This window comes from Macrobrachium rosenbergii, chromosome 9 (genome assembly GCF_040412425.1).
Source record: "Macrobrachium rosenbergii isolate ZJJX-2024 chromosome 9, ASM4041242v1, whole genome shotgun sequence".
In the NCBI taxonomy this organism is placed as follows: domain Eukaryota; kingdom Metazoa; phylum Arthropoda; class Malacostraca; order Decapoda; family Palaemonidae; genus Macrobrachium; species Macrobrachium rosenbergii.
The window spans coordinates 30,213,507-30,228,558 of NC_089749.1; the positions used below are offsets into that span (position 1 = coordinate 30,213,507).

At 41.2% G+C, this 15,052-nt stretch overlaps 1 protein-coding gene across 6 annotated transcripts in view; it reads left to right on the forward strand.

The window, feature by feature from the left end:
• Positions 1-388: 388 nt before the first annotated feature.
• The window catches only part of LOC136841669 (meiosis-specific nuclear structural protein 1-like), a 160,228-nt gene continuing 145,564 nt past the window's right edge, over positions 389-15,052 (forward strand). Inside the window, exons 1-2 of one of the 6 annotated variants that reach the window (XM_067108860.1) lie at positions 389-536; positions 4,005-4,157. In XM_067108860.1, the coding sequence (XP_066964961.1) occupies positions 4,120-4,157 (38 nt within the window). In that variant the 5' untranslated portion in view covers positions 389-536; positions 4,005-4,119. Of the gene's footprint in view, positions 562-590; positions 729-3,662; positions 3,800-4,004; positions 4,158-15,052 lie in introns of those variants that run through there. The other 5 variants (XM_067108857.1, XM_067108861.1, XM_067108859.1 and 2 more) reach the window with 5 other exon arrangements.

Below are 15,052 nucleotides of genomic sequence, written 5' to 3' on the forward strand. Positions count from 1 at the left end.
TAATGATAAGGAGGTCATGGTAATGTATACTGAGACCTTCACTAAATCATTTTAAATTCCAATGAGTCCCCATACGGATAACTTCTAACAAAAAAGATCTTCAAGACAACGGCGATTTCAAGTACGCGCTAGAAATAAGTTCAAATTTCTCAGTGCGAGTACAAAATGCATTCAAGTAGGCTACGCATCTTCCTTGACATTCTTCATTCAAAAATATCTAATTTATGATCATTCTAGGCCAAAGAACCATATAGTCATGTGTTGTGAATTTTTGGGAAATGGCCTGAGTGGCAATTTCCCTAGTCTGACTGTTGTTACTACACAATTACACATCCGAAAAGGTTAGCACTGACCCTTTCGCTAAGATTTAACGATACTCATATTGGTTAAAATTAATAGTACGCAGTCTCGTTAGCACTCTTAAAAGTACAGTTAATGGACAGTATATTGTGTGGGTATTAATATGGAAGGTGGTCATGCAATCTATATAGTTTTGAAACCTCTGTTGTTTTGTTTACGTTGCTAAGGAATCGCTGGTAAGTTCGAATGAAGGAAATTGTAGTCAGTTGTGTTTATTGTTGTCTGTAATTGCCCTGTTTTCGGGATGGGGAGGAGGAATGATTAATGACTAACAGAATAATTGGACTTAGGCTGTTCTTTGACCTGACATTAGCGATTTTAGCCCTTTTGTTCTGTCAGAGTGACGTGACCTCATGGATTCATAACAGGTAGTTAAGCTACCATTGGCCCTAGGCGCCAACCGCAGCACAGGTTATTTTATTACCTAGTCTGCACCTTTTTTAGCTATTTTGTGTGTATGCAACGGCTAAACTGATAAGTATTCAATAATTGGCAGGCATTTTAAATCAGTAATGACGTTCGTCACTCGTAGGCATTACCTAGGCTAGGCTAAGGTTCTTTGCAGGGTCCCATCGGCCCCTAGCTGCAACCCCTTTCATTCCTTTTACCTTACCTTCGTTCATATTCTCTTCCATCTTACTTTCCACCAATTCTTAACAATTGTTTCTTTGTGTAACTGCGAGGTTTCCCTCCTGTTACAGCTTCCAAGCCTTCTTACTGTCATTTTCCATTTCAGCACTAGCCTGAATGGCCTCATAGGTCCCAGTGCTTGGGCTTTGGCCTAAATTCTCTATCCATTCCATATCCTATGCAGATCACTGTGGTGAAGCAGGTAGAACTGCAGTACATGAAGCTTGAAATGTTTGGCATCCATTTAACCTAGGCTTATTTTATAAACCCTCATCAAAGTTAGGTTAGGCTAGTGTGGGTCTTTTGAAGTAGCTTAAGGCTATTAGCCTGATTTTTAGTTTATAACTTGGTAATTCTAAGCCGGCTGTCCGCGGTGAGCAAGACTGTGGCAATTGGCGTTTTTCTATGTTATTTTGCTTGCTTTACAAGAATTTAAAGTAATATTTTGTTGCCCAGTTGTAACTAAAATGTGATTGACCTTTGAAGACTACACGACTTGAATTACCTAACACAGGGTAGGTCTAAGCCGGCATTCCGCGGCAAGCCCGCCCCCCCACCTCCATAGCTAATACAGCAAAATTGTAACCAGTAAACACCTCTAGGGTACGTTATGTTGGTATTTTTAGGGGCGTTTACTGGTTACAATTTTGCCGTATTAGCTATGGAGGGGTGGGGGGCTTGCCGCCGAATGCTGGCTTAGACCTACCCTGCGTTAGGCAATTCAAGTCGCATAGTCTTCAAAGTTCAATGACAGCTTAGTTACAGCCGGCCGACAAAATATTACTTTAAATTCTTGCAAAGCAAATAAAATAACATAGAAAAACATCAATTGCCATAGTCTAGCTCACTGCGGACAGCCGGCTTAGAATTACCTGTAACTTTTAGCCAGCAATAAGGCTATTTTATAAGGAAATCACAGGCCTAGCTAACTGGCATTGTAGTTTGCTAATGTAAGCTAGCCTATAATTTTGATGTAAATTTTTAGGCTACCATACCCTGAGTTGTAAACCTGAATCCCAGTGTGGGGATAGTTCTGTCAGTGCACCTCGCATGGTGCAATGTAAACTTTACTTAAGGGTCTTTGCAGTGTCACTTTGGCCCCTGGCTACAACTTCATTCATGCATTTTACTGTACTTCCATTCATGTTCTTGTTTTTCCATCTTACTTTCCACCCTCTCTAACAATGTTCCGTAGTGTGACTGCGAGGTTTTCCTCCTGCTACACCTTTCAGATCTTCTTACTGTCAATTTCCTTCTCAGCGCTGAATGACCTCATAGGTCCCAGTGCTTGGCCTTTGGCCTAATTCTGTCTTCTATTCTGTAAACCAACATAGAATAACTTGGCCTAAATGAGGTAGTTTAACCCTCCCAATGATTATCGTGAATCCCTTGATCATCTCCACTGTGATTGATTCCTCACCCTCATGATCACAGAAATGGGTAGCTAGGCTTTTGCATGCTTATTCTTAGTCCCCCGCTATACAAGACTTTAGGTACTGCCACCTTGAATAGAGGCCTAAACCGTTTATAAACTATATCAAGTACAGTACTGTACCCAATAGACCAAGGAGAACCACAAGGAGGGATGCAGTTAAAGCAGGTTACATTGCATGAGCTGTATTCTTTCACGCTTGGGTTCACTAGATATAAGTCACTATCTTTCAGGTATTTTCCTTTGAAGGGTATTGTGATTTAAAACTTAGGCATAGGTTATTGTTTAGGTGTTGTATTTGCGGCAAGTCTGAATAGTTCTGAACAAGTAAAATGAAGGGTTTTTGAGTATAGAACATAAATATTAACTATTTAGATGGGGAGTAGTTTTAAGAGTGGTTGCATTGTGCTTTATATTAATACTGCATTTCAAATAACTTTGAAAAGGGAAAGCATAACTGAGTGCTTGTTATAGTCAGATATAATGTTGCTTAATGTATCAGATGTTTCAGGGGTCTGGCCTTTTGATAAGCAGCAAAACTTGGTATGTAACTAAGGCCCTGTCCCAACAGCATAGCCTACAGATGTTACATGGTTGTGATAGTTATGGTACATTAGTGATAGGGGCTATTGGCATTATACCTGGTATCATTAATACATGAAATATTTATAAAGATAAACTGTAGTTTATTCACAGCACTTGAGCAACATGTAACCAGGAGATAATAAAACTTCTGGCCAAAGCACCTTAGAACGGTCCTCTTCTGAAGTGAAACAGTAAAGTAAATTTTGTTGAACTGAAAGCACTGTATTTTTTCTATGTGCATGAAACCAACTGGGATTGTGAAACTTGCCTTGCCTTGTCTTACCTTGTATTGTATTATGCCTTCTCTACCAAATCAACTGAGGGCTGCTAGTGTATTTAAGTGATCACCTTCAACTTGTGGAAATTCAGGCAAACTCACTCGCACACATTACTACATAGAAGAAACATTACAAAAGCTTGGTAATCCAGGACATGTCTTGGATAAACAGTTTATGTAAAAACTTTAAGAAAATACTAATTAACATACTTTTGAATGAATAAAATACAGTATACTATATGGGAATTTCCTCTAACTTCAAAAACTTTAAGAAAATACTAATTAACATACTTTTGTATGAATAAAATACAGTATACTATATGAGAATTTCCTCTAACTTCTTACGGAGCGATTCACTTCTCAAAAATAAGGGTATGAAGTTAACAACCAAAATTCAAGAATATTACAGTCATGAAAGATTTTACTATTCTTGAAGCTGCAACAGAGAAACATTACTAGGGGGAACTACACAAAAGAAAAATTAATTCATATGATGGTTTGTTCTGTGATAACAGGTGAGTCTTCAAGATATCTCACATGTAACAGTAATTTCTAGCATGAAGTAAAGTGCATTATGTCTGAAAAGATAGTGTACCAAACACCACCATATTCATGGAGCTGAAAGGGAAAGAAGGTAGACAAGTTGATGGGTCACTGTAGTGGAAAAAAAATTGCATACATTGTATGTATTTGGAAATAATTTTTTAAATTCTTTTACAGGAGACAATTTTTAAAGGAGTGATGCTGATACCTGTACTCCAGCTGCAGTCAGTGTTTATCACAACAAATTTGGAACAGGTCTACTTTAATATTGTGGCTGGAGCTCAGTCTCAAAATGGCAGATTGGTGGTTCAGGAATGATGCTGCTTTAAGGTAAGGTATCCTTGCTAATCACGGAACAGTTTTTAAGCTATTTTCAAAGATGGGTTTTATATAAGAACTCTGTTAATTTCAAGAACTGTTTTGTCAGTTAACCTGCATTTAAGACCAAAGTATCCCGTACCAATATACATGATCATAGTCCAAGCACATTTTTTAAGTATAGTTTGTCTACAGGATGGATACTATATTTCTCATTGCATAACCGAAAGACTTTTTTTTTTTTTTTACCTCAACTCCAATGATTCAGTGATCTCATTAAAAATAACATGCCTACTCAGCTGACTCCATGTATCCTGCAACAGTTTTGTATATTCATTTTAGTTCTTTGTGTATCACCAAGCTAAATTATCCTCCATTGTAATACGGGACATTTGAGTAGAGAATTTAAGTAGGAGAGATTTTGAATTGTATTAAGGGAGGAAAGCATAGAGAATTGTGAACACAGTACTAATGTAAGGCTTGCTATATTGCAGTTATATCACCTATATCATAGACTGTAGAACGTGCATGCTTTCTGTTCATGGTGATTTCCTAGCCATTACAGTATTCGTGGGGGATGCGTACCCCCCCCCCCGAATAGCTAAAATCCGTGAATACTTAAAACCCCTCCAAAAACACTTAGAACTGCCTATCTTGATAGTTCAAACACAAAAAAAAAACTCTAAAAATGCTCATACCTGAGTATTTTAATGGTTTTACCACAAAAAGTGCATTTAGTCATGAAAGTGATATGAAAATACAGTAATTAGTGAATATTTCACAGTGAAAAATACCGCGAATGGGTGAATTTTCCGTGAATAATGTGTATATACGTTCCACATAGAAATACGCAAATAGGTGAGTCCACGAATCATGAGAATGCGAACACTTGGGGTTTACTGTACTGTACTTATTTCATTATAGAGAGAATTAATTTTTTGTGGTATACATTTTTGTTTAGGTATGAAGATATCAGGGTATTGCTCTGCCTTCCAGGCTAACTTGTAATATGTACAATAACTCTGTTACTACACTCTGATAACTAAAACATCATAGGCATTACTGGAGACTGTAGTCTTATTTTATTAAACCACTATATTACTGTAAAAGACTAAGGGATTTTTTAAAGAAATTTTTACTTGGTAGCTATGTATGGGAAAGGATTATTAGTTTCATTTGAAGGAACAGTAAGTTACATTGCAGTGCCTGACTTTAATTTTATGTTTTCTTTCACGGAGAAACAAAGGAATGAATGGTAGCATTACCTTGTCAAATGTTTTTTGGTTAAACTAACACTAAAGATAACACCTTGTAAATTTGACATGTAGTAGAGATTCATTTGTAGGTAACAAAATTTTTTTATTTTTACCATATATTTAATATATGTACTGTATAGGTATTCAGTATTTGACTAAGATTTTTAAAAATTTTTTAGACTTATTTTTCAGTTTTTCTCAATGATCAGTTTTTCATTTTTTGCAGTTTTTCAAGAATGTTTACAAACTTATTTTATATATCCTTAATGGTTTATTTTATATATTTTTAATGGCCAGAGCTTCTGTAGTATAGACAAAAGAATTCTTATGTCATCTTCACAAAAGTGTTTTCTTGATGCTAATGGGAGTGCTATTATCCTCTACATCATATCAGTCTTAGTTTGACTGTCAGTGAGTGTGAATGATTAGCAATTAGTGTTTATTCAGTCGTACTATACAGTGTTGTAAGACAGTATAATTATTTCATTTTAGCAATTGTGGAATATTCATTTATTGATTTGCAATGCTTTAAATTTTATTTTGACTTACAAATTCTTTAGTTAATCTAGGTCAGGGCAGGACAAGGCTGCTGCTATACTCCAAATGCTGTAACAAGAATTTAGATCTAGTGGTAGCATTTGGTGCTCTGCGTGTGTAAGTTTTTTTTACGTTAGCTAATCGGTGGATTTAGGCAAAAGTAATGCTTATACAACAGCCATGTTTTTATATATGTAACTTACCAAGTAATTACATAGCTATTAGTTTCTACTTTACCAGCAGCTTTAGAATTGAAATTCGCAGTAGCGCTCTTTTGTTTCGGTGTAGATAAGTGTCCTGCCCACTTCTGGGGAAGTACAGGTACAACATAGCTGAAGAGCTTGGTTTGTTTCTGCCACTCAATGACCATACATCTGTTGTTCAGCAGCTTTGTTTTTGAAGTTCAAGAGTTTCACTGGATGGTTTTGATTGTTTTCAAAGGATTTGGTGAAGTATTCTTTACTTTCGTAGCCTCTGTACTATATTTTTCTAGCTGAGATAAGCTTAGCTTAGCTTTTGTGGATTTTGACTTGGTATTTCAGACTCGAGTGTGACTAGTAACCGGTATTTCAGCAAGGGCTACAGTATTAGATGAATCTCTTCCAAATATGAAGCGCATTTAGTGTTTTCATCGCTGATGACAAGTTTGTTCTCCTGACTTGACGTGCAAGGAATGTAGAGACTGAGATGATGTTAAATGTAGGATTTTGACTAACCATTTAGATAAGTTGGAGAAGACTAGGCATAGAAAGGCGGCTGCTAGAGCTGAGGCTAGAGCTTCTGTGTCCTGTACTCCTAGACCGGCCCTTTTGACACTTGTAACCACTCGCTTGCCTGTTTCTACTTCTCTCGCACTTCCTATGACTCCATTACCTGGCTCCCTTCCCTCTGAACCTAGTGCCATCGCCAGTCTCGAAGCTCAGATAGACAAGAAATTTGACTCATTAGTGAACACAGTCACTCAGATAGGAGCTTCGGTAAGAGTGCTTTTAGATACAGCAAGTGGTGATCCTTGTGCTAGTGTCAGTGCTAGTGTTGTGTCAGTGGAGGGGGTGGCTGCTTTTCCCACCGATGCTCCTAGATGGAGGTCCCTGCCAAGCTCCCCTGCACCTGGGAGGAGCCAAACCGTAAGTCCAAGGGAGATCGGTGGGTTTTGCCCACGAGTAGTTGCTCTCTCAACCGAAACTGTTGCTATTTCCCAGGTTGCAGTAGCTAAGCACGGTAAAGGTGTACCAGTGGATCACACCTTATCCTCCAGTGGTTCTGATTCTGAGCCCAAAGGACGTGGTTGGCGGTTTCATGACTCCTCCAGGCCTTTGAAGAGGTACATTTTAGAAGATCAACCATTGATTCCTCGTAAGCGCCAAAAGGACCAAGAACCCTCTTGTAGCTGTTGGGATGATAGAGAGCTTCTGTTTGACACCGAGTTCCCAGTGGCTCATAAGCACCCATTGGCTCCCAAGTACCAAATGGCTCACAAGCATACCAAGGGATCAACTTCTCCCATGGGATCTGTTCTCCCAGTGGCTCATAAGTATGCAATGGGATCAGTACTTTTAGTGGCTCCTGATATCCCAGTGGCTTCCAGCTCTCATACAGTGTTGGATGAGGTGTCTGAGGGCTCTTCTGATTCAGACATCCCTATTACTGCAGGTCAGCCTGTTTCGGCACCTTCTGTTAAGCAAGTTTCGAAGACTGCACCTGCTTCTCCTGTCACTGAATGCCCGATAGCAACCCTAGTACCAACTCCTCAAGATACTTCTTTGCTACTCATTCATCAGCGATTGGATGACATCCTGGAGCTTATGAAAAAACCTTCATCTTCTCCTCAGGACTTGGCACTGTTTGCTATTTCTTCGGCGGAAGAAGAACCTAAGCAAGAGTAGCCTTCATCTGCATATGCATCCCTGTTGAATTACTTTCTGTTTTGCTTCCTGTCGTACTTTACTGCCGCGGCACCTTCTTCTCCTGGGTCTTCCTTCATGTTACAGCAACCAGCAGGTTCTGCTAAGCTCCGGAAGACTCTTGGTTGGCTGAGAAGAGGGAGTTAGAAAAGGCAGTATTTTGTTCTCCTCCTTCATGCCTGTCGAAGAAGAAGTATGTGTTTTATGCGACTGGAGAAGTGCCCTCCTTGGGGGTTTCTGCCTCTTCCCAAGGGCACTTCTTTGGCCTTATTGATCTTGCTCGAAGATTGGCCTTTGACCCAGCAAATTTATGTTTTCTTCCTCTGAACTTGATCACTTGCTTAAAGACTCTTACAAAGTCTTTGAAATCTTCAGTTTCCTTGACTGGATGGTGGGCGCCTTGACAAAGAAGATTGAGGACTGTTCTTCACTGCAAGACAGTTTCACAGCAGACTGGCACGGGGTTCTGTTTTGCGCCAATAAGGCCATTAGAGATGGGGCACAAGAATTAGCTGCTCTCTTTTCTACAGGCATGTTGAAGAAAAGGGAGCTTTGGTGCTCCTTCACCACCAAGGGAGTAACTCCATCTCAAAGATCATCTCTTCTCTTTGCTCCACTGGACAAAAATAACCTTTTCCCTTGTGCGACAGTGAAACGAGTAGCAACAGAGCTTCAGAAGACTACACATGATCTACTAGCCCAGTTGACCAAACGACCGAAGGATTCAAGCCTTGCCCCTTCTGCCCCTTTAATCCTCGACCATTCTCTCCCCTTCAACCATGGCCTTTTCAAGGGGGCAGAGGTAGAGCTTCTTCTCGACCACGCACGAACCCCACAGTAGATCAGTCCGTCCTGTTACGAAAAAGCATCATCAAGACCAGCCTCTAGCAAGTGAGGATCCGATCCTCCATCTCTCAGTGGGCGCCAGATTCCTGTATTTTTGGAAGCAGTGGGAAGCCGTATCTGTAGAACCATGGGTACTTCAGGTACTCAAAGAAGGATATTCGATCCCCTTCAAGGAGGGACCTCCTTTGATGTCCTCTCCCAACGCCTTAAAGCTGTACTCAGAAGGCTCGGAGAGGTTTCCAGCCTTCTCAAAGGAAGTTGCAGCTCTTCTCCGGAAAGGAACAATAGAGGAGGTAGAAGACTAATTGTTGGAGGGGTTTTACAACCGCCTTTTTGTAGTCCCCAAGGCATCATGGGGTTGGAGACCAGTCTTGGATGTAAGAGCTCTGGACTTCTTTGTCCAAACCACAAAGTTCAAGATGCAGACGAACAACTTGGTTCTCCCTGCGATTTGTCAGGGGGACTGGATGGTTTCCATAGATATGAGAGATGCTTAATTTCATATCCCTATACACCGGGATTCCAAGAAATTTCTGAGATTTTTATTCCAGGACAGGGTTTTCCAATTTCGGGCTCTGTACTTCAGGTTGTCCACAGCCCCTCAAGTCTTCACCAGGGTACTCGCCCCTCTATCGCAATGGCTTCACCTTATGAGCGTAAAAGTTTGCCTATATCTGGACAACTGGCTCCTACGATCATCATCTCAGAGAAAATGTATGGAGGACCTCAAAACTCTGCAGTTAGCCCAGGATTTGGGCATTTTAATCAGTCATGAGAAATCCCAACTAGTCCCTTCACAATCGATAGCCTATTTGAGGATGAGGATAGACTCTAGGACTTTTTGGGCTTTTCCTTCAGACAAGGGGGTGGAGTCATGCACCCAAAAGATCCATGACTTTCCGAATCTACAGTCCTGCTCTGCTAACGATTGGATGAGTCTACTAGGAACCCTCGCCTCCATAGAGATGTTCGTACCATTGAGGAGACTGCATGCGAGGCCTATACAATTCTTCCTAAAGGCCAGTTGGAGAAGGAAGACTCTGCCAGACACCTTTGTCTTCCCCATCACTAAGGAAATAAAGGAAGATCTTCGGTGGTGGCTCGAAGAAGGGAGGTTTCTTACGGGAAAGTCTTGTTTTCATCCAAACCTGAGCCTAACATTGTTCTCCGACACATTGGATCAGGGTTGGGGAGCAGTTCTAGGACATTTGGAAGTATCAGGAATGTGGTCTCTACAAGAGAGAAAACTACACGTAAATGGAAAGAACTGAAGGCGATTCACCTGGCGCTTCAACATTTTGCTGTAATGACTCGCAGCTCAGTGGTCTCAGTGCATTCCGACAACACAATGACGCTGGCATATATTCAGAACCAGGGAGGCACTCACTCCTTTTCTCTATGCAAAGTAGCCAGAGATCTTCTCCTATGGGCTTACAAAACAGCACCCAGATACTCACCCGCTTTCTTCAGGGCAAGTCGAACGTATTAGCGGACGGGTTGAGCTGTCGCAAACAAGTTCTACCCTCAGAATGGTCGCTGATCCACGGGTGTGCACCGACTTGTGGAAACTTTAGGGAAAACCGTTGGTTGACTTGTTTGCAACATCCAGGAACCATCGCCTTTCCCTGCATGCTTTTTGGCGCCAGACCCTCAAGCCTGGGCAATGGATGCGATGCTCTAGGACTGGTCAGGACTTCCCATCACATGTTGATGATTCTGATGACCCCCTTTTGGCCTCAAAAGGAATGGTTCCCGGACCTTCTGGAACTTCTGCCGGACTATCCACAGCTCCTTCCACAGAGGAAAGATCTGCTCAGACAACCTCATTTCAACTGGTTTCATCATGGTTTGTCCACTCTTGCTCTGACAGGCTTCAAACTGTCAGGTAGCTTGTCAGAGCGAAAGGGTTTTCAAGAGAGATTGTGAATGCTATTGTGTGATGTAGACAAGAATCTTCTTCCAAGCTCTACCAAGTTAAGTGGGCAGTATTTCACGTATGATGTAAGGAACGTAACATCCCTTCTTCTACCTCTATAGCTCAACTAGCTGAATTTTTACTTTTCCTGAAGTCTTCCCGGGGTCTGTCAACATCTACGATCAAGGGGTACAGATCTATGTTGAACTCAGTGTTCAAGCATAGAGGTTTGGGTCTCTCTTCAAATCCAGATATTTCGGACTTGATTAACCCCTTAAAGGACCTATATTTTAACATAATGTGTCAAAAAAGATTCCAATTATTTTATTCAATTGAAAATATAAGTTGTTTAGACACTGTACTTCTTAATTTCAATATAAAATTGTGATTATTTTATGTAAAATAGTGATTTTTAGAAACTCAATTTGAGACCTTTTCTGGTCATTAACGAGTTATCTCGTAGAAATTACTGTATACTTATTTTGTTCTATAACAAGATATCTCATATGCTTAGTTTTAGTAATTTTGAAAGTAGGCATTTCAAGATCAGTAAATGATTCTTCAGTATCACTGTCGTCATGGTAACTTGCCATAACCGGGCTAAAATAATAAATAAAGTCAAGAGACTAACAAATTACACGACATCAACGTAATAAATCAATATTTCATATAAACAGTCTAAAATGACAAATAAAACAACCAGACTTGCCTAAAAACAGTCCAGTCAAAGTTGACCGAAGGTTGAAATTTTGGCACATCGTGATTTATATGAAAATATTTCAAAACCGATAGAAGCTACAACCATGAGTTATTTTTTGTTGTATTCTACATGAAATTGTGCACATTTTCACATATAAAACTTTATGTAATGACTAATATAAAATGGTGCAAACATTACGACAAAGTGACGAAAGAATTTCTAAGATGTTCGGCCGAGTTACCGCGTGCGGACGTAAGGAAAAAGTTTTTTTCAAAAATTCACCATAAATCGAAATATTGTGCTAGAGACTTCCAATTTGTTGCAAAATGAAGGTAAATGATTGAATATTGCTAGAATGTAAGAGTTTTAGCTTACAATTGCGTTTTTCAACCATTTCGGTCAAGTCAAAGTTGACTGAAGGTTGAAATTTGGCACTTATCGTGATTGATATGAAAATATTTCCAAACTGATAAAAGCTACAACCATGGTTTGTTTTTTGTTGTATTTTACATGAAATTGTGCACATTTTCATATATAAAACTTTATGTAACGGCTAATATAAAACGGTGCAAAAATTACAACCAAATGATGAAAGAATTTCTGAAATTTTCGGCCGAGTTACCGCACAGATGTAAGGAAAAAGTTTTTTCAAAAATTCACCATAAATCGAAATATTGTGCTAGAGACTTCCAATTTGTTGCAAAATGAAGGTAAATGTGAATATTACTAGAATGTAAGAGTTTTAGCTTACAATTGCGTTTTTTTACCATTTCGGTCGAGTCAGAGTTGACCGAAGGTTGAAATTTTTTGTAGTCGATGTACGGTACGTCCGCTCGTCACCCGACAGACAATTTTAGTCGACTTACGATATGTTCAGTCGGCGTTTAAGGGTTAAGGAGTCAGAGCTTAGCATAAAATTCTGACAAGGCTGTCCCCTTTGAGAGTCTTTTCATAGGGGTCCCAAACTTCTGAGTAGCTATATTTAAAGGAAGCTTTTTCCTTTCAAAAGGGAGTTGCAGCATTGCCCATTCTTTGGTGGAATTTCCTGAAGCTGGGATGACTGTGGCAGATGGTTTTAATTCTGCCAATGTCTCTTGTTTTTAGTCAATACAAATTCTGAAAATCTATCTTCACATGATTAATAATTTTGAAATTGAAGGGACAGAAGGCTGGGGCTACTTGGTGAGCAACTTGGGTCTTATTCAAAATGGAAGTAGAGATCCATTTTTCATTGACCTGGTAAAGGGTGATTTGCCCATTCCTTGGTGGGATTTCCCAAAACTGGGATGACCGTGGCAGATGATTTTAATTTTGCCATTGTCTCTTGTTTTTAGTCTCTACAAATTCTAAAAATCTGTCTTCACATGATTTATATTTTTGAGAGTGAAGGGACAGAAGGCTGAGGCTACTTGGTGAGCAACTTGGGTTTTATTCAAAATGCAAGTAGAGATCAATTTTTCATGGACCTGGTAAAGGGTGATTTCTGAGCTCGTCCCTGTGTCAGCCGGTGAAATTCCTATCAAGCACGAATTTCCAGGTATAGATATTGCTAAATATACCAGAGAAAAAAGCTATCAGGAAATGCTGGGGTTACTACCCCCAGATCGAACATCTATTATGGAACAGACGTCGGTATAGGTAAGGATGAGTGATTGTTGTCACTGCCACAGGACTGCACTCTGTAGACATCCCAATGACAAAACCCCCGGAACGTGAGGAGCCAATCTAACGCCCGCACTCACCTGCCCGCCAACCGACGACCCCAGCGTCATCTGTACTCATTCCATACTAGCACGTTTTTTCTTACGGAAGATATTTTTCTTGTGCTGGCTTTTGCACCAATTTTACGTGAATTTCATCATGTCTTCCAGCAATTTCACCGTTATGAACTTAAGTACCATCTTCTTGTGGGGTTTTATTATCAGTGAGGCTTTTATTGGCCCGTAAGTTAATATTTACAGGGTCATATATTGGACGCTCCCTGGCGTTCTCCGCCTCCGCCATGATGACCTTGAGGTACACCCTTACAGCTTGTTTCTGCAGGGGTTTCTCTCGGTCGTTTACAAATTTGCTCATGTTTCGTAATTCCCCTTCAAGAAGTTCCTTTTGGAGGTGTTTATCTATTTCAGGCGGTTCCTGGTACCTTGATTAGCGTCATTCCTCACGGAGGCTTCCTCCCCTTATCTCGGCTCTTACAGTTAATTCATAGCTGATACCAGGCTCTCGCGCGGATAGATTCCCTCCCCAAGGTGGTGCTTTCTTTTGTCAGTTTCTCTGATTTGTAGTGTAATGGATGACATGGATAATTCGGATTTATTGTGGTCCGGGCTCGGCGTCAGGTGCAGCCAGTTGGCTGCCTACCTCCTGCTCTCCTCGCTCGGTTAGGCTATACGCTTAGCACAAGTTCTTATATTTTTGTATATTCGATCATATTATGTGTACTTATGTAGTTATTGGTTAACTTTAGCGGTACTTATCAGTAATTGATCTTAGCCTAGCCCTCTCGCTCCAATCGGTGGGTTAGGCTATTCAGGTTAGGCTTTGGCATTGTCTTAGCTCCCATCTCTCCCGACTGTGTCGCTTGAGCGGGGGAGGGAGGGGTAGGCTGGTCGAGGGAGTTCCCGTTGGTTGTTCCATCTGCCTTACTGCCCGTTTTCGGGTTCGCTAGAGCATCTGAAGCCCCCATCCCCTCCTCCCTCTAATGAGGGAGAGAAGGAAAAATAAAAAACAGGGGATCTTCTTTATGCATTGCCCTTCTACCCTATGGGTCGGTTGTTGGTTGGACTACTTTACGGGAATTTCTCTCCCTTCCACCCCTCTTCCTCTCCTCTCTCTCCTCCCCTTTTACTGTCTGGGCTGTGCCTTCAGAGGAGGGTGAGAGTTTGGCGTTGCTATAGACTAGTGTTGTCGTCCTATCCTCCCCTAGTACTTTTGGTGAGTGTCATGAGTCTCCCTGTGCGCAGGAAGTCGATACGTCTGTGCCGATGCCTCTTAGGGAGTTTTAGTCAGTGGTTAGGGGGTCCCCCGTCCACTTGAACATAACTCTCGATTCCACCATTCTAAGTACTGCCTCCCTGACTTTGCCAGTGGTGTGTCATCTCCCCGCGGGTGGGACATCGGTCTCTTCGATCGTCACCCCATGGGGGACTAGTCCGGTTCCCAGTTGAGAGTCACCCACCCTCCTGGCCTCCGTTCTGGTGTCAACCGCTCGGCTAGTGTTTCGTTGGTTCGCTCTCCTCCGGGTCGGGCTGAACTTTGATCACCCTCAGGGTTCAAACATTTCCTAACTGGTTCCGCTCCGCCGTCCCCGGCCCTCCCGTTGCCTTCTTACCTGTTACCACTCCAGTGGTTTTGGTTTTCAGTAGGTTGGCCTTAGTCACACCTAGTTCTCTAGCTGTATACTAACTGGAGGTAATGATTTACCCCGCCCTCCCTGCTGTAACCAAATGACGGAGGCACGGGATCTCGGAGGGGTCTGCGCCGGAGCACTTTGACCAGCAGTGTACTGCTATCCTATATTGTTAACCATTTACTTACTACCGGTCTCCGGCAGTAATTATCCTTTAAGTTGATTTACAATTAAGAGTTGCATGATCCTAAGTTAAGGTCCTACTCCGTCGAACTATCTCCGGAGTTTCTTGATTTAATGTGTGTCATGTTTTGCTCTGGTTTATCGTCCCGCCGGAGCATACCGGCGGGTCCGGTATAAATTAATGCTTGCTGCTGGACTCCGGCAATAATTATACTTT